General features: G+C 39.6%; 1 protein-coding gene across 1 annotated transcript in view; it reads left to right on the top strand.

Moving 5' to 3' along the window:
• LOC104412482 (histone-lysine N-methyltransferase 2C-like) overlaps nucleotides 1-19469 on the top strand; it is a gene marked incomplete at its 3' end in the record, with an annotated part of 87303 nt that overhangs the window by 48728 nt on the left and 19106 nt on the right. Inside the window, 16 exon segments of the mRNA XM_010023216.1 lie at nucleotides 1052-1156; nucleotides 1524-1571; nucleotides 3192-3329; nucleotides 3510-3542; nucleotides 3625-3744; nucleotides 5866-6004; nucleotides 6240-6454; nucleotides 6579-6652; nucleotides 9144-9326; nucleotides 9971-11851; nucleotides 12901-13120; nucleotides 13123-13207; nucleotides 14055-15877; nucleotides 17198-17309; nucleotides 18182-18260; nucleotides 18384-18447. Coding sequence (XP_010021518.1) covers nucleotides 1052-1156; nucleotides 1524-1571; nucleotides 3192-3329; nucleotides 3510-3542; nucleotides 3625-3744; nucleotides 5866-6004; nucleotides 6240-6454; nucleotides 6579-6652; nucleotides 9144-9326; nucleotides 9971-11851; nucleotides 12901-13120; nucleotides 13123-13207; nucleotides 14055-15877; nucleotides 17198-17309; nucleotides 18182-18260; nucleotides 18384-18447 — 5319 coding nt within the window.

The following is a 19469-nucleotide window of genomic DNA, read 5'->3' as shown; positions in this document are numbered from 1 at the left end:
GGCCACGAGGATGATAAGAGGACTGGAGCACCTCCAGTATGAAGACAGGCTGAGAAAGTTGGGGCTGTTCAGCCCGGAGAAGAGAAGGCTGCGTGGAGACCTTATAGCAGCCTTCCAATATCTGAAGGGGGCCTATAAGCATGTTGAGGAGGGACTCTTCATTAGGGACTGTAGTGGTAGGACCAAGGGGCAATGGCTTAAACAGGGGAAGTTTAGATCAGATCTAAGGAAGAAGTTCTTTACAGTGAGGGTGGTGAGGCACTGGAACAGGTTGCCCAAGGAAGCTGTGAATGCTTCAACCCTGGCAGTGTTCAAGGCCAGGTTGGACAGAGCCTTGGGCAACATAGTTTAGTGTGTGGTGTCCCTGCTCATGGCAGGGGGGTTGGAACTACATGATCTTAAGGTCCTTTCCAACCCAAACTATTCTATAATTCTATGACATTTCTGCCTCTGTCTGTTCTTGCTTCTTCGGGATTTCTTCTGATCTTAAAAATAACATCTCCAATTTCTATTTACTTAGTACTGCTTCTTACTCTTAGATTTTACTTCCCTATTAGGGTGTGTAACTGATTGCTCTGAAGTCTCAAGATTAGGGTAGTGGTGATAAGAGAAGTAGCTGATCACTTCCTTTATTCTGTTGTTGTTTGTTGGTTTTTTTTTAATAAAACCTATTGTTGACTTTTACATTCATAGGTCTTTGTGTCTTAGAGGTTGAAAGTTTTCACTAGATCTTAGGGGTTTTTTTCCCAAAAAATCATCCAGACTTTCGTCCACATGACTGATTACATTAATCACTTTCACTGTGTTGGAAAAAATACTCAACAGCGTAAGCACGTGAAGATGACTACAGTCCTGGGACGGGGTGCTAGTCAGCACAGTCTTTCACCCCAGAGTGACTTGCAGTACAAATTACATAAGTTATAACATGCTATAGAAGACCCTTGTAGCCTGGTAAATCTGTGTTTGAGTTTAAAGCTCAAGCTGTAGTACATCACTAGAGTCATGTATAGATGCCAGGACTGGTTGATTTTATTTATTGCCTCTTATACAGGTAGCACCGACGATCCTTTAGCTGATCTTTCGGAGGTTTTAAATACTGATGATGATATTCTTGGAATACTTTCTGATGATTTGGTAAAGTCTGGAGATCATTCAGGTATGTACGTTTATAAGGTCTCTCTGGTGTTTGTGTTCCTTTTTTTCCCTCTTTGTTATAGATGTATTAGTTGTGTTGTATCTATAGGTTATGTTGTAGGTGATTCCAGATACAGTTTTCATATCTTAAGAATACCTTGGTTTGAGATGATTTTGTTGCTTTCTACCAAAAAAAAAAAATATAAATCCCCAACCTTTCAACATTTTGTTTACTTGTCTCTTTGCTTTGCTGCTTAAGAGAGAATAAAATGTAGCTGCCGTTGTCATACCTGCATAGCTTTTTTCAGCATGCAGCTTTTTCTTTACTTTTTTTTTTTTTTTTGTTTTCGTGTTATAATCATCCATTTTATCTGGTTTGGGTCCTGTAGGTCTTGATTTATGCACTTTCCAGGTTGAGAACTCACCCTCCCCATTTGGTAAGAAACTAAACAATGGATGATCCATGGTTAGAAGTAGTTATCTTTCTTAGTGGTTTTAGCTGAAAGAACTGCATGTGTAGAAACTAGTATTCCTTTACTGTGTCACTAATTCATGCTTTCATTTTCCACTCTTCTTGTGGTGTGTGAGTCTAACACGACCTATAAACTCTGCACTTTGCATTGAAGAGTACCGTATAAAGTTTTTATTTTCAGCTTTTAAAAATCTTCCTGAGTTTTTGTGTTTCATGATACAAAACCATGCATTTTCTTGCTGCCACTGTACTATTATTTCTAGTAGTAGTGTGTAGTTTTTATCATAGTGGTACCTTTCGTAAATAAAAAGCATTTTAACAATGTGAATATATTAAAGCATGATTAAGCAGTAAGCATCAATCTTTTTATTTCCACTGGATGATGATTCATCACTTTATATAAAACACAGGTTGACAATAAGTGGAACAGCATGTTTCATTATTTTAAATTTGTTTGTATTTGGTATCCGACACAGAAATACATTTCATATACTGAAGTGTGTAGTTGTTTTTTTTCAAAGATCTTCCTTGCTTGAGTAATTTATTGGCTTATAAAGGTTGTTGGGAAGTCTATGTAGTACGTTATGTTTTCTCAGTACTGACAAATCACTCTGTCTGATGTAACCCAGAATATTCAGTAGTCGTTTTTTAAACAGAAACTGCTGTAACTTGTTCTGTATTGACTACACTTCAACAGCACTGCAGTAGCTATTTAATTATAAAGTCATCATAGAATGGTTTGGGTTGGAAGGGACCTTAAAGCTCATCTAGTTCCAACCCCCTGCCACGGGCAGGGACACCTTCCACTAGATCAGGTTGCTCCAAGCCCCGTCCAACCTGGCCTTGAACACTGCCAGGGATGGGGCAGCCACAGCTTCTCTGGGCAACCTGTCCCAGTACCTTAGCATCCTCATAGTGAAGAACATCTTCCTTAAATCTAATCTACATCTGCCTTCTTTCAGTTTAAAGCCATTCTCCCTTGTCTCCTGTCACTACCCGCCCTTGTAGAAAGTCCTTTCCAAATTTCTTGAAGGCACTGGAAGCTGCTCTTAAGGTCTCACTGGAGCCTTCTCTTCTCTAGGCTGAACAAGCCCAGCTCTCTCAGCCTGTCCTCATATGTAGTATTAGGTAATTTATGTAATTTTATAATGTGAAATGTAATCTTAAGGTAATTAATGTGATATTATAAGAAAAATCTGAATGAACCTTAACTACGTGAGGGTTAACCATATTCACCACCAGTGTGATTGTTTTTAAAATATGAAAAATAGCTGTATTGGAACTATATACTTTAAAATATTTAGTAAAAAACATGCTGTACCTAAACTCAGTAGTCTTATTTCCCATTCTTCCAGTCGTATTCTGTTCAATTAATATTCCTTAAACAATAGAGTAAGCTGGAGGTAAATAGCAGGTGGTTTTGTGTGATTTTTCTTATGAATGTCTTATTTTGTCTTACCTTTCAAATCTTAGAAAGTCTTGGTTTAGTTGGTAGCTCTAAGAAGAAAGAAGAGTTTTATGCTCTTTATTCTATACCAGTAAATTTTACTATTTATGTCTAACTGAACATTCTTTCCTCCTCTAGCTGGATTGGATATCGGTCCCATCTCCGATGACCCTTCTTCTCTGCCTCAGCCAAATGTCAACCAGAGTTCACGGCCATTGAGTGAAGAACAGCTGGATGGAATCCTCAGTCCAGAACTAGACAAAATGGTCACAGATGGTAATTTTTTTGTCCTTGATCTTGGTCTTCTAGAAGACGTTAGCAAAAATCTTCCCTTTTTTTCTCAAATTACTTATCTGTGTAATGCAACATAACATACCTATTTAGACTTGGTTGCAGAATTAATTTTATTGCACCTTTTGATGATTCCTCATTCTGTGTTGTGTTTATTTTGTCCAGGTGCTATTCTTGGCAAACTGTACAAAATCCCAGGTATGTGTTCTAATCTTACTTGACTTTCATAGCATACAGTTTGTAAACAATGCCAGCCAGCTCATGCACAGTGTTTTTGCAGAGCTAGGAGGAAAGGATGTTGAAGATTTGTTCACAGCTGTGTTAAGTCCAGCAACCACGCAGCCAGCTCCTTTGCCACAGCCTCCACCTCCACCACAACTTATGTCTTTGCACAGTCAAGGTGTGTTCCTTTGTTACTTTTAAAAAAGCAACCTGGCCAGGATAGTTGTGTATCTTTCAAATATTGATGTGAAAGTAGGACGTGCCTTTCTTTCTGCTATTTTAAACTTGTGGAATGCCATTGTTAATTTATGAAACATGATTCTAAAAGTGTTCTGAAGGGGGTATGTGATTAAAATGCACATAAATATTGCTAATAGAAAAGGACATTTATTTTAGATTTTCCTGACGTATTAGAGCTTTTATTTTAGCTGACACTTTAACAGTTTGAAATTTGTCTGTGATAAGGCATGTGTCCTCTTCTGACTTCACTCTTTAATTACTTGTGAGTACCTCCTCAAGGGCAAGGCAAGAGTATGTATAACAATGAGTTACTGATTCATAATTTCCTTTAAGAATTCAGTTTGACATATTAGCCAGTCCTACCCAAATAACAGAAGGAAGGCTGAGTAATTTTGAAATGTATCTGGGAGATTATAATTTATTTTCTGTATTACTACTAAAATTATCCTGACTTAATACAGGATATTCTTGTTCTTACATTGAAAGCAAAGGGCAGGTTGATTTTACTGTTACCAGTAGAAATTTATCTTTTTTTTTTTTTTATTTAGCAGTATGTATGAGCAGAATTAAATGCACTCTTTTCTCATCAGACATCACCTCTAGAGGATTTTCCCTGAGCTGACGTGCCAATTCTGTTATACTGGTACTACAGAAAAGTAGTATGCAGATTGATTTCACCAGTGAATTAATCATAAGAGGGAAAAAGATTGATTTCCTAGTTGGATGAATTTCCATATAAAGGAAAGACTTCAAAAGTCTTAGAAAGGAGAGAGTTTAAAGCAAATAATGAGGTGATTTAAAACAAAAGATAATATAGCTATCATTGCCTATTTCCCAGTTACTTGAGTACTTGAAGATAAGTTCAGCATTTGAGCTCTGCAGGATTGTTTAACTTCTCCCCATGGGTACTGCCACAATCACAAAGTTTTAGATTTATAATTTGGTTCAGTTACGGTGTAATGATCCACATGTTTCTGTGAGATAAATACTTCACTAATGGGGAAGCTTGCATCAAGTTTCAGCAATTTCAGATAAACTTAATGCTTTCCTCTCATAAAGACATGTGATCCTACAGTGCAAACCCTGGGCCTGACTCTCCATGCTATTTGCCAGCCCTTCACAGTTCCTGTGTACTGTCTATTTAGTAGCTATAATGAAGCACATTCTCTTAAATTTTGAGTTGCTTTCATCCAAACTATACTTGCTGCATAGTGTATGTAACCTATAGATCAGAAGGCAATCTCCTAAAGCATGAGATAACAATAAGGTGTCATCCTGCAGATGCATCTGTCTCCTGAGCTAATTCTGTGCTTGTAAGAAAATACTGGGGCAACAGTTACGATGATACTTAGGTACCTGATGGGGATTCAAAGGCCAGTGTTAATTCTATGTAGGAACATCTACAAATAGCATCTGCTGGAATGAATCTGCCTGTGCCACATTTATAATATTGTAATCAAATAAATAATATTTTCTGCCTTTGTACTGCTAGGCGGGACATTTAATTAGAAAATGCTGATGCTTATTTGACTACATTTATCTGTTTCATTGGTTACAAATTAGGGAGTTTGTAGCTAATGAGGATTACTTTGGTACACTGCTCAGAAGTCTCAGAAGAGGAGATGTTTAATTCGGACGCCTAATGATAATTCTGCAAGGACTGAAACCAACTTTCTCCATGCTTGCTGCTTGGATCTGCATGTAATAGATATGACAGACATTAGCCTTTAAGAATATACCTCCGTGTTAAGTGCAGTTTCATAGCATGGGCTGCTGCAAAAGTTTTGGGAATCCATTAAAAAAACCCCAGATTTTCCAGACGAGAAAAAAATCTGTACAGAGATGTGATACAGTAGAAAGCAATCCCTTAAACTTACAGGGAAGCAATGTAAACTGATATTTAAAATCTTTTCCAATATATAAGGTCAGTACAATTTTAAAGCAATTATTATTTTTTTTTCTTTTCATTAGATGAGACATCATTTCCCACTGAAAACTTCCATCTCTGCCTTAAAAATAGTCACTCTTTAAAACAGTAATTTAAACTTCTTCTTTCCAGGAGAGAATACGTTTCCAAGAGTGCCTCTTATGAATGGTCTGATTGGCCCTAACCCTCATCTTCCTCATACAGCTTTGGCTGCAGGAGGTGGACTGGGCACTTTCTCTCCCATTACGCAGCAACCATATACTGATACTAGGTAGGTCAAGATGGGAAATAAAAAACATCTTACGTTCAGCTTTTATTACTTGGGAGGGGGGTGGGGGGTGGTGTTATTAATACTCTGATATTATTGGTATTTAACTACATAAACTTCTGTATTCTTTCAGCCTGTTCACTACAGAAATAACAAACAGAATAAGTACTTTGCTAATTGGTTGTTTATATTGAGAGCAACCTGTATCTAAAACAAAACCCTTTTTTTGATTTGTCAGGGATAAGAATCCAGCATTCAATCCAATGGTAAGTGATCCCAACAGCTCATGGGCACCATCTGCTCCACCTTTGGAAGGTGAAGGCGATACAATGTCCAATGCTCAAAGAAGCACCCTGAAGTGGGAAAAAGAAGAAGCTTTGGGTGAAATGGCGACAGTAGCACCTGTTCTCTATACAAATATCAACTTCCCTAACCTGAAGGAAGAGTTCCCAGGTGAGTGATTTACTGATTTACTGAATAAAGTTAAATATTTTATAGCACTATATGCCTCTTGATTTGAAAGAATGTAAAGTAGACTTATCAAAGCCTTGTGGATTAACACATTTTTTGGTTGCAGACTGGGCTACAAGAGTGAAGCAGATTGCTAAACTGTGGAGGAAAGCAAGCTCACAGGAGAGGGCTCCATATGTGGTAAGAACAATTACACCCGCATTCACATACATCTAGCAAATGTATATTTCATTTATAAAGTTTTCATTTGTGGGTTTGTTGGTCTTGGGATTTTTTTTTTTTTTTTAAATAAATTAAGTTTTAGGGTTAGTGAAAGTTCACTTACTCCAAGAATGCCTTTGTAATTTAACTTCTAACTGAATACTTCGACCTGTGTTCTTTGCTTTTTAGACCTGGAATAAACTGTATTAGTATTGTGTAATCTAAAGACATGAACTGAGACAAGAACATTTGCCGTTCCCGCTGCCTCTTTCCTGCATTTCATTCATGCCTCAAATCTTACTTGTCTGTCTTTTTCTGCACAGGATCTCACCAGTTTCTTCAGAAGGATAATAATAAATCATTATGTGGCTTTCCTCTCTTTAATCATCCCCTCTCACTAGTCTTTCTTTTCTACCCCATTAGAATTGCTGAAGTCTTTCACCTGTTGAACTAACCGTTCCAGAAGCATTAGTGCTCACATCCCTGCTTTCCTCATTTTATTTCTGCTCCTGTGTTCTTGCCTTACTGTTTCCCTTCGCTACTCACTCTCTTATACTGCTTTGCGATGGAAACTCTTGGTATCTCCCATGTTTGTAGGGAGTGTAAAGGACTCAATTTCTTGCACCAAAAGCATCCACCTTCACATCTGAGTCAAGTATTTGTACTAGCTATTTGGAGTTATGTGGGCATTGATTCCATTCTGTAGAACCTGTATCATTCAGAGGGCGACCCTTATGCTTTGTTGAAATTTCTTGTCGAAGCCTGTCCACATCCAAATCTCAGAACCTATACTGTGGCTGGATGCATTTGCTAACAATGGCTGGGAAGGTCAAAAAGACTTTTCTTAATTTCCTGTCACATCTCCATTCCTGATTCTCATCTTTTCTTTGTTTTTTCACAACAGCAGTTGGATGATGATTCTCACTTTGTATGTTTGTGGATTTCATAGGGTTATGCTTTTAGTCTCTTAGCCTCCCCCACAACTAATAGTCCCATTAGTAAGCAAATTTGATTTCCATACATGTTGATGACATCATCTCCTACTATCCAAATAAAAAAAATCCCCTTATCTCCCTGATAACTTTTAGAGGATAAATTGTTACCCCAGCCTCAGTGTGGGAAGTGCAGTTCTTTATCTTTCTGAATCCCTTTAGTCTTGAAAGAATAATTCTCTGTTGTCTTCTCTTTATCACTGAGGAATTGTCATCATTCTGCTTTTATTCAGGCCTGTAACTTCAGCACCTTTGTACCTCTACGTCATCTTGTCCATGCTATATTTAATCTTGGTGATTCCTTCTATGTAGTATTTGTAAGATACAGTCCACATACATGGGTGGATTTTTATCCAGGCAATTACCATTTTACAATTATTTCTATTACTGATTTTATTTTTTCTTTTTTCGTTGTTCTTAACATATGCAGTCCTATTCCCCTGATGGATATCCAAAAAGCAGCTGCTATAATTATTTTCTTCATGTTCAGGAGGACTGTGTATGCGAGTGCACACACATGCAAACATGAGTATTTGCATAGCAAGAACAGTTACTTCCTCGCTGAAGTGTACTCTTGCATTCAGCTGTCACCAAGTGTTCCTGGCATTGTGCGTGCAAGAAGCTGCTGTGGTACCTCTCCTGAGGGACTTACACTATGTGGGGATGAGTAAAGGCCACCTTAGAAATTAAATTCAGAAGAGTGTTAGTAAATTTTCATTATAGTCTTTTTACTAACCTTGGTATGCATAATCCCCTCACAGGGGAAAATGGCACTAGTTTTTCTGCTGCTGTGACACTGATGCTTTCATCCATGTCTCTGTTTCATTGTTGGATGGGAAGGATTAAAGCCTTTTCTGCTAGGCAACCCCTACTTGACAGCTGCAAATAAAATTGTGAAAAAGATGATGTGAGGGTTCGATTCAGAAAAGGAATCATATCCTAGATTGCCGGTAAAACAGACTCTTTGAAACTTCCATTAGATGCTTTAAAGTGTCAGTATGGCTATAAAATGCCTCATTGAAGTGGAATTGCTGTTCTTCTATCCAATTTTTCCTGATCCATAAGCCCATATCCTATGTTTATACTGCTAACTTCACACAGACTGAGATCTACAGAGGCCATTTAATGGAGCAGACTGTATTTTTCTTGTCATTGAAGTTCTCCACATTAGTGGCCTTTATTGATCTGCTGTGCTCATGTTTTAAGATTGCAGACCACACCAATATGTGATTTGAAATGTAAACTGGTGGAATTCATGCTTTCTTGGTACAGCACAGTACCTGAAGCAGACACTCCTAGTGTATAGAAAACCTCTACTGCTAATAATTCCTTATTTCTTTCCATGTGTGTTAAACACAGAATTTCTATAGAGATGAAGTGTTTTCAGTTTGGAATTCCTTATAAAGTGTGTAATTTAGTGTTGCAGAAGAAAATACAGCTAACTGCTCTTTTTTTTTTTTTTTTATATCTTTCTTTAGCAAAAAGCCAGAGATAATAGAGCTGCTTTGCGCATCAATAAAGTACAGATGTCAAATGACTCCATGAAAAGGCAGCAGCAACAGGATAGCATTGATCCTAGCTCACGCATTGACTCCGACCTCTTCAAAGATCCATTAAAACAGAGGGAATCGGAACACGAGCAGGAGTGGAAATTCAGACAGGTGCGTTGCTTTGAGACTGTTTTGTTATTTTTCTTCCAGCATTTTATTTCATTTTTGGAATCTGTTGTAATAAAATCAGTTTTAGTCTTTCTCTGTACAAGAGTATAAAGTTAGCCATTCTGCCTAGGAAGAAAATAGATATTATCACAAGAGAAGCTGCTTTTAAATGTTAGAAAACTTTGTCTTAAAACTTTGACTCTTTGATCTTATGTATTATGGAAATAGGTTATTCTTTCACTGTATGGAGTGGTTTGGTTTTATATACCCAGTATTGAAGTAACCTTGTCCTTCAGACTGCTACTTCAGATTGGGCTGGTTGTCTCTTAGAGCTCATTTGCCTCACATCAGTGCTGCATCTGTCAGTAACCTTTCGTCTTCAAGAGTGTAAGGTTGGAAAGCAGTGCTGCTCTTTAGGCAACCTGGGAAATGCTTTTTCCCAGGCAATCAAGAGGCATGTCAGAGTAATTGAACTTTAAAAATAGCTAGACCCTCTGCTCCCATTGCATTTGAAATTTGCAAGTTACAGGTTCTTATAATTGATCTTTGATGCATCCTGAAGTTTTAATTACAGATTCAGTCAACAGAAAGATTTTGTATATCCTGGACTTAAAAATCTAACCTTTCTCCTTTTAATTGTAAAACAGCAAATGAGGCAAAAAAGCAAGCAGCAAGCCAAAATAGAAGCTACACAGAAGCTTGAGCAAGTGAAAAATGAGCAGCAGCAACAGCAGCAGCAACAGCAGCAGCAGCAGTTTGGTTCACAACAGCTTCTGAACCAGTCTGGCTCAGACACACCTAGCAGTGGGATCCAGAGCCCCTTAACGCCACAGACTGGCAGTGGAAGTATGTCTCCTGCACAACAGACATTCCATAAGGACCTATTTACAAAGCAGCAGCTACCTGCTACACCTACGTCAGCGTCCTCAGATGATGTGTTCCTAAAACCACAAGCCCCACCCCCTACTCCAACCCGAATCTCAGTACACGATTCACTGTCTCAGTCTCAGACTCCTCAGACATCATCACAGCAGATGTTTTCTCCAGGTTCCACAAACACAAGACCTCCTTCTCCAATGGATCCGTATGCTAAAATGGTGGGAACACCTAGACCAGCACCCATTAATCAAAACTTTGTTAGAAGAAATACCATTGCACCATTAGATACCATTACACCACAGTCATCCATATCTAGGCCCATTCAGGTAACTGAACCATCAGGAAGCAGGCCTTCACCAGTCAGGGATTCATGTTCTTCATCTCCAAGTAGCAGTGATCCCTATGCAAAGCCACCAGACACACCCAGGCCTGTCATGGCATCAGAGCAGTTCTCCAAACCACTGGGTGTCCCAAGGTCACCCATAGTTACGGAACAGCCGGGGAAGGTTCCTTTAGCAGCTGGAAGCGGTGATCCATTTACTAAGCCAGCTCCTAGGACTGATACATTTCAGAGACAGAGAGTAACTCCTGCCGATGCGTATGCACGGCCACCATTGACTCCTACTCCTACTCCTGTTGATGGTAGCCCTGGACCTTTTAAAACCCCTATGCGCCCGCCTCAGTCCCCACAAGATCCTTATGCATCAATGCCAACTACACCAAGGCGTGTTGCTGTTGATCCTTATGAAAGGCCAGCATTGACACCAAGGCCAGTGGATAACTTTTCCCATAATCAACCTAATGATCCATACAGCCAACCTCCCCTTACTCCCCACCCTGCAATAAAGGACACTTTCGCCCATCCACCCCGGATAGCGCGACAACAGAGTGATTCTTTCCCTCAGTCTGGACCCATTTCAAGGCCAGCTTCTCAGGACCCTTACTCCCAGCCTCCAGGTACTCCTCGACCAGTTGCTGATCCTTATGCCCAACCTCCAGGAACTCCTCGGCCTACCACAGTTGATCCATATATGCAGCAACCACCAACACCAAGACCTGCTCAGCCAACAGATTTATTTGCTCAGTCTCCAGCAAATCAGAGACATTCTGATCCATACGCCCAACCTCCCGGAACACCAAGGCCAGTTCTCAATGATCCTTATTCTCAGCAACCAGCAACTCCAAGGCCAGGGATTCCAGAGAGTTTTAACAGACCTGCAATGACAAGACCAGGACTAATGCCAAATAGAGATCCTTTCTTGCAGACACCACAGAACAGGTTCCAGGGCACTTTTGTCAGGCCATCAGATCCATGTTCTCAAACTCCCAGACCTGCAGGACCTGCAATAACAGATTCATTTAGCCATGGTCCAGCTGCTGCAGCACGTGACCCATATGATCAGCCACCAATGACTCCAAGACCTCAGCCAGAATCTTTTGGAACTGGCCAGCTGGCCCATGATGCGGCGGAACAGCCGCGGCCTGGATCCGAGGGCACCTTCAGTGCATCTGGAAATTCTCCAATGACTTCTCAAGGACAACAATTTCCCAAAGTTTCACAAGTTCCTGGCCCAGCACCAACCACAGGAGTAACAGATACACAGAATACCATGAATATGTCTCAAGCAGATACTGAGAAGTTAAGACAGGTGGGAATAATGTTTAATACTGATGGTATTAAAATTTCATAAGTAGGAGAATTTCCCCCATTTTTGTTAATACTTGCAGTTTCTTGCCATTAAACATAACTGTATAATGTTGACTTATCTTCATTCATGTACTATGTTAATTTGGTCCTCCTGGATAGAACCCCAGTACGGAGAATATAGAAATGTCAGTAATTGTTCAGTAGTTTGGACATGATCCAAAAAGGAAGCAAAGGCTGTCTCTGAAGCTGCTGAAGATGTAGGTGATTGGTCTGTAGTAGGTCTTTTATAGCGTGAGGAAAAAAATACACCTTGAAAGGGCAATTAAATCTGTCCTGTAATAGTTAGGGTATAGTACTGATTGTCCGTGGCTTATTCACTGACTGAGAAAGGGAGTATAAGCAAAGTTCTCGGACTAGATATCTGACTTTTCAGTTGGCTAACATGAGACGAATCCTTCCAGTGGTCGCTCTTCTTCTTGAGGCATACTCAGTCCAGGTTTTTGTCAGGAAATGTTTGGCCAACAGCTCTTGCTGAGACATAGAAATACATTCAACTTGCGGAAAGCTGCTCAGTCTTTTGTTTGGAATGAGCAATGGGAAGTGGATTTAGTGGAAAAATGGATAGTATTTATCATATTTATCCTTATCGTATGATAATCATATTCTGCAGCTTTGGTGTAAACCTTTTGCTGAATTTTCTTCAATGAATTTCAGATCAGCTTTCTCCCTCAGAAGGCATGTGGTACATTTCATGTGGTAAAAGGGCCTGTGTTACTGGAATAGAAAAAGGAAAAGAGAGTTGCTTGTATGGTAATTGGTAAAATTGGTTCACGCTTTAACAAGAGGTCTGGAGATTTAACTTGCGTTACTGGCATCTTGCAGTGTTTGTTCCCTCTTCTAATTTCTGAGGTGATTATGGCAGTTTATGATATTTCTCTGTAGTGATTGAAGAATTTCTTTTCTTCAGAAGGCTTAACCCAGTGGAGTGTAACACTTCCAAATACGTGAATTGCTGTGTCAAGCACAATGATTATTACGTTTTTTTAACAGCGCCAGAAGTTACGTGAAATTATTCTGCAGCAGCAACAGCAGAAGAAGAATGCGGTTCGGCAGGAAAAAGCCTTGCAGGATGCAGCAGCTCCTACCCATGCAGCTCCTCTTCAGCACTGGCAGCAAGACAACTTAAATCAAATGTTTAACCGCCCTCCTCCTCCATATCCTGGGAATATTAGGTCCTCTGGTGTCCCTCCAGGTGGGCCAAGGTTCACCGTGTACCTTTTCCTGCTGATGGGCAGTTCAGCAGACCCCAGTTCCCAGGTGATATGAACGCCATGGGGATGAGGCCTCATGGTCTCAGGTAAGCTCTTTGATCTCTTAAACGTAGGATATTACAGGGTAGTAATGCAGAGCATTTACAGAAATTGCTAGATAAAGGGTTGGTGGGTTTTTTTGATGAAAAATCATCTGTGTTGTCTACAGTAGCTGGTAATCTTCCTGAAGGTAGTATGTACAGTGAGTTTTCCTTAAGCTTCTATTACTTTAGAATGTGTGGTTTATACTAACAGTTCTACACTGTCTTTTATTGGGAATAAATCAGAAATAAAAATGGAGAAACTGCAATACTTGTGAGAGTTATGCGACCTGAAAGATCTTGTGGCCATGGTTTTGGGGGCATGTATTTTTTTCCTAAGCGAAAGGTGATGTCTTAAAAATGAATAAATGTAATATTCTTGTTTTCATTTATAATGAATATGTAATCAAATGTCAGCTTCTGTCAGTGACACTTTAATGGTGAATGCTATGATGCAAAATGAACACCAGTATCAACCTACATTGTCATCTCAGGAGTAATTATTTTCAGTATTTGGGATTTATTTCAGTAATTTCTAAATCCACAAAACATTATTTTTTACACTGAGTTGCATTAACATGTAGTTTATTTACTAACGTAGTTCTTTCAGTTTTCTATCCATTTATTAGTATTGGAACTGAAAACAGGTTGTTTATTAAACATAATTAAAGCAATTACTTCATTGTAGTCATAAAGCTCATTTAAATGTAAGCATAATTAGTCAAAATATTTATTTAAGTATCTTAATGAATGCATTATGTAAAGCATTTTGGTAAGTAGTTACTTAGTCAAATATGCCAGACTAGACAGTCCTGAGAAAAAATTACTATTTCTCTTTCATACTTTATTTTAGATACGGGTTTCCAGGAGGTGGCCATGGACCACCATCAGGTCAAGAACGTTTCCTCGGTCCTCAGCAGCCAATGCAACGCCCCGGAGTTCCCCCACAGCTGAGAAGATCTCTGTCTATTGATATGCCTCGGCCAGTGAACAATCCACAAATAAATAATACATCTGGGATCTCTCAACATTTTCCTCCCCAGGGAATACCAGTTCAGCAGCACAACATATTGGGTCAGGCATTTATCGAGTTACGTCACAGAGCTCCTGATGGGAGGCCAAGGCTGCCTTTTAATCCTTCTGCTGCAAATGTTATGGATGCAGCAGCACAGCATCAGCGACACACAGGGTTTATACCCAGGCAGGAGTTTCCGGGCCCCAGACAGGCAGAACCACTGAGACATAATTCTCAAGGTATACCTAACCAGTTGCAGATGTCTACAAGTTTGGAGCATATGTCACAATCCCAGCAGGATCAAATCAATCCTGACAACTCACCTGCACTTGTAATTCGTTCTCTAAGTCATCCAACAGTCGCTGATGCGTTCCCAGGTCCGTCTTTGTCTACAGCTGCACCAGGTGATGAATCTGCAAATTTACAGATACCCAACCAGCCAAGTGATGGACTAGAAGAAAAGCTTGATCCTGATGATCCTGCTGTAAAAGATTTGGATGTGAAAGACCTTGATGGGGTTGAAGTCAAGGATTTAGATGATGAGGATCTGGAAAATTTGAATCTAGACACAGAGGATGGGAAAGGAGATGAACTGGACACTTTAGACAATTTGGAAACCAATGATCCTCACCTCGATGATCTTCTGAGGTCTGGGGAATTTGATATAATTGCATACACAGACCCAGAGCTTGATGTGGGGGATAAGAAAGGAATGTTTAATGAAGAACTTGATCTTAGTGTCCCCATTGATGACAAACTAGATATCCAGGGCAAGACAGAAGAACCAAAACAGAAAGAACAAGGTGATAAAACTGTTTCTCCTCCTGAGACCCAGTCTCCACAGAAAAAATCTGCTACAGAAAATGAAATTAAAACAGAAGTACTTTCCCCAACCATTCAGGAGGAAAAGAAGAATGAAAATGAAAAAAGTGAGGGAAATGCTGAATCCACAAGTACTCAACAGCCTGCTGAAGTGGAGTTAAAGGATGGAGAAAAGGCTCCCGCGCAGCCTGCTAACCCAGAATTCCCTGACAAAACTACTGCGGTTTCTAGTCAAGAAACAACTGTGCCTAGTCCAGATGCTCAGGGATCTGCACCTCTGCCTGTTCAAGGAGCAGTAAGTTCCTGCAGTATTTCTGGGTCCACACCAGTCCTCTCAAGTTTGCTATCTAACGAAAGCTCAGATAATGCTGAAGCAAGGACTCTAGGCTCTCCATCTCAGTCTTTGCCAACAACACAGATGAACCATGCATCAGGTATTCCACAAACACTAATGACACCTGGTGGACAGATCTTGGAAAACACTTTAAATTCAAATTTGACCATGGTTCCACGAATGAACCATAATTTTTCTCAAGGGTCACCAAATCCAGGATTTATTCAGGGTCAGTCATCTAATCATAACTTTGGGACAGGGCCAGCGTCTAATCAAACTGTGCCTGTAACAAATCGTCCTGGTCCTAGCAGCATAACTGGTCCCCAGCAGATAATGCTCCCTCAACCATTAGCTCAGCAACAAAATCGAGAGAGGCCACTACTCCTAGAGGAACAGCCACTTCTTCTGCAGGACCTTTTGGATCAGGAAAGACAGGAGCAGCAGCAGCAGCGACAGATGCAAGCCATGATTCGCCAGCGTTCAGAGCCGTTTTTCCCCAATATTGGTATGTGGGTGATCTATTTGTCGGTGATCTATTTGTCTGTGATCTTGTTAGGTTTTTTAATAATACAACCATAAATAGTTAATCTGTAGCACTGAAAGAAGCGAGTAGATATGTGGAGTTAGAAGTTGGCACAACAAAAAACAACCTACCAAGAAGGTACAATGGAAGTATGGAAATGGAGCATGTAGATGGAATTCTGAACTCTGTAGCAAGGCTCCTGTTGACATTATCAGGATCAGGGTGACTCTGCATCACTGCCAAATTTTCTGACATCAGCTCTGTCGCATACTGTCTTTAATACTTCAGGTTCTCATATGTGATATGGAGTAAATGTACCCTTTGTAAACAAATTATCAAGTGCAGCGGTTCATATTTTGATATTTGGTCTATCAGTGTTCTGGTTATGGTTGTTCTATGACATTTTTTTGCAGTGGATAGTGTGTCTGAAGGAAAGAAATCGTTGAAAGCTGTATTACTAACTCACAATCTAGGCAAGGTTTGGAAACATCACAAATAATTCTTCATAACCATTTAAGTAATTTCCTGTTTAATATAACATAGCAGTTCGAGCATTCACATCAAGACCATCACTATAATTTAATAGTTATTAATGAAATAGGAAATTTCGAGAAATGTCTTAGCTGTAACTATGCTGGCCATCAAGGCTATTTGTTCAAAAGACAAATTTAACCTCCCCCCTAAGTCACAGTTCCATGTTTGCAGTTCTGTGGCCACCCCAGGTGGCTAAGATGACCTTCAGAGGTCCCTCCCAACCTTAGCCATTCTGTACGCCAACTTACACTGCTCTCTGTGAGGCATCCAACAGGAGAGACAGCAAAAAAGCAGAGCCCACCATGCTTACGGTCTTTTCACATGCTGTGTGTATCTTTTTGCCTGTAGTGCTAGGGTACTTACAGAGCAACTAAACCCTTTTCTTAGTAGATTAGTGGTAGTCTGTCAGTTTCGCCAGCAGAAACAACTCTTCTTCCTGATTCTTAAACCTATAAGTAGAATTTATTAATCAGTTCGGTCGTAGGCCACATTTCATATAGAGCCCTTCTCAGACTAACCTGCTTTTCTTTGTATGCTGTGGCTGAAAACAAGGGCAGTTGCTGCTGGAGTAGCTTTCCTTAGAGGATATATGAAGCTGCATACTAACAATGAATTTCAAAGTGGAGAGGACAAGTAATGTGAAATAGTAATGCAGTTACGTTGTTTTACTGATGACTTATTCATGAACTAGCTCTAAACAAGTCAGTTCCAGTTAATGACTTGTAATGTTCAGCTATGTAATTCACTTCTACTGTTTTTCTTTTATAGACTTTGATGCAATTACTGATCCTATAATGAAAGCAAAAATGGTAGCTCTTAAGGGGATCAATAAAGTCATGGCGCAGAGTAACATGGGCATGCCACCAATGGTTATGAACAGGTAGGCAACACGTGATACCGTTCTTCAGGGCTACAAAATGTAAAAGGAGATGATAGAACTAGGGGAAACTGTGCAGGAAATGAAAACATTTTGAAGTGGAAAAGATCTTTCTGTCATGTACTTCATAATCATTGCTAATACAAAATTGTCTCCTAACAATAAAACCAGTGTGGCAGTAGAAACTATAAAAAGTATTAAAATGCCTCAGACTTGTGTTGAAGAATAAAAGGAGCTGTGAACTGTGCAGACTTCACCATGACTACCTTTACCTTAGGTGGGGGGTCTATGAGCTAGAAAGCATCTGCACCTTTTCTTTTTATGTGGCCCTTGAAACAATGTGTTTTCTCCTTCTTAACAGTTTTTTATGATAATATGTGGCTTACCAGAGGTTTACATTTACCCAACTATAGTTGACTGTTCGCCAGGTTGGACGGGGCTTTGAGCAACCTGATCTAGTGGAAGGTGTCCCTGCCCATGGCAGGGGAGTTGTAACTGGATGATCTTTAAGGTCTCTTCCAACTCTAACCACTCTATGGCTGTGCTGGTGACCACAATATCTAAACCATCAAATCTTACACAGATTTTGTGGGTGTGTGCATCTTCACTCTTTCAGCACAGTACGTCACGTTTACCTCATTTGTCTGAAAAGTGTAAAATGCTGTAGTTTCAACAAAGGGCAAAGTATTGTAGCATTCTCAAATGAGAATTAATATTCTCCAGATGTTGAAAAAGTTTGGTACAGAAGTTGAAGCAAATATCTATAAAATATTTGGATGCTTTGTGTAAGTTCAGTGTAACAGAAAAGGTATATCCCCTAAAATACCCTCCAGTTTTAAGAGTTGTAATTTCATATTCTGCTTATCTATCTATAGGTTTCCCTTCATGGGTCAGCCAGTTCCAGGGGCTCAGACCAGTGAAGGCCAAAATCATATGCAGCAGGCAATTACACAGGTAATACAACTTGATAAGGGGTTTAAACAGAATAGTTTAATAATAACAACAACTAGGTTTGGGGTTCTTTTAATTGCATCATGATTTAATATCCTTGTCTGTATGTTCTACTGAAATTTCTAGGATGGAAGTTTGACACCTCAGATGTCTAGACCTAATCCTCCCAATTTTGGTCCTGGCTTTGTCAGTAAGTACAGATTTTATAATTTATTGTATGTTGATGTTTGATTCTAGAGTTCTGTTTTCTTTAAAATAGAATATCCATAAATGGATCCTGTCTTTCAAAAATTCATCCTTCTAAAACTGAATCATTTCCTCTTTACAATACTAACTAATAAAGGGGTGCATAGTAAATGCTATTAACGTTTTTTTGTTTGAAGCTGTCCTCGAAGAAGCAGTGTAAGGAAAGAGGGAAACAGAACAAACGGAAAACTAGCATCATTTGGATTTGTGCATGAATGCTAACCTGCTAACTGACAGACTGCTATGTCAAAAATGTGGTCTTGGGCTGTGTTGTAATATTCTGAGCTCAGTGAGAACAACAGTCTATATTGATGAGGGTTTTTCTGAAGCAAAAAGTTTTGTGCAGCATCGTTGTCATTTTAACAAATACCAGTAAAAGCTTTCCAGGTGTTAGTTAAGCAGGACTAGCTGGGAGCCACAATTTTTGAAAGCAGAAATATACGGCACTAGTATTTTGTGTTCTTGTTTCTGGTTACCCTAGATCAGTTGTAAATCCTAGTCTCTATGATAAGAAAGATTTATTAGCAGACTTTAATCTGAACATACGTTGGGAGAGAAAGACCACGTATAAAGAAGTGTTTCAACTAAACACCTTTACCTTTTCCAGAAACTAGAGTAGCAGCACTGAGTACACAGTAAGGAACTTTTGCAATATCATGTGTGTTAATTTATTTTTACCTGGCCCTTAAAACAGTGCATTTTCTCCTCCTTAACACATACTTCAGTGTGTAATAATACGTGGCTTACCAGAGGTGTATATGTACCCAACTCTAATTGACTGTTGGCCAGGTTGGATGGGGCTTTGAGCAACCTGATCTAGTGGAAGGTGTCCCTGCCCGTGGCAGGGGGGTTGGAACTGGATGGGCTTTGAGATTTGACATGGCCTTCAGCGGTGGTCTCATTCTGGTTGGGGTGGTGGTTCTGAGCACTTGACAAAATCTGTAGTAGTTACTCTCATCTGGAACT

This window comes from Nestor notabilis, unplaced genomic scaffold, assembly GCF_000696875.1.
Source record: "Nestor notabilis isolate BGI_N333 unplaced genomic scaffold, ASM69687v1 scaffold12671, whole genome shotgun sequence".
NCBI classification, from domain to species: domain Eukaryota; kingdom Metazoa; phylum Chordata; class Aves; order Psittaciformes; family Psittacidae; genus Nestor; species Nestor notabilis.
The sequence above is the reverse complement of the archived record's forward strand: the minus strand, read 5'-3'. Positions and strand labels throughout refer to the sequence as shown.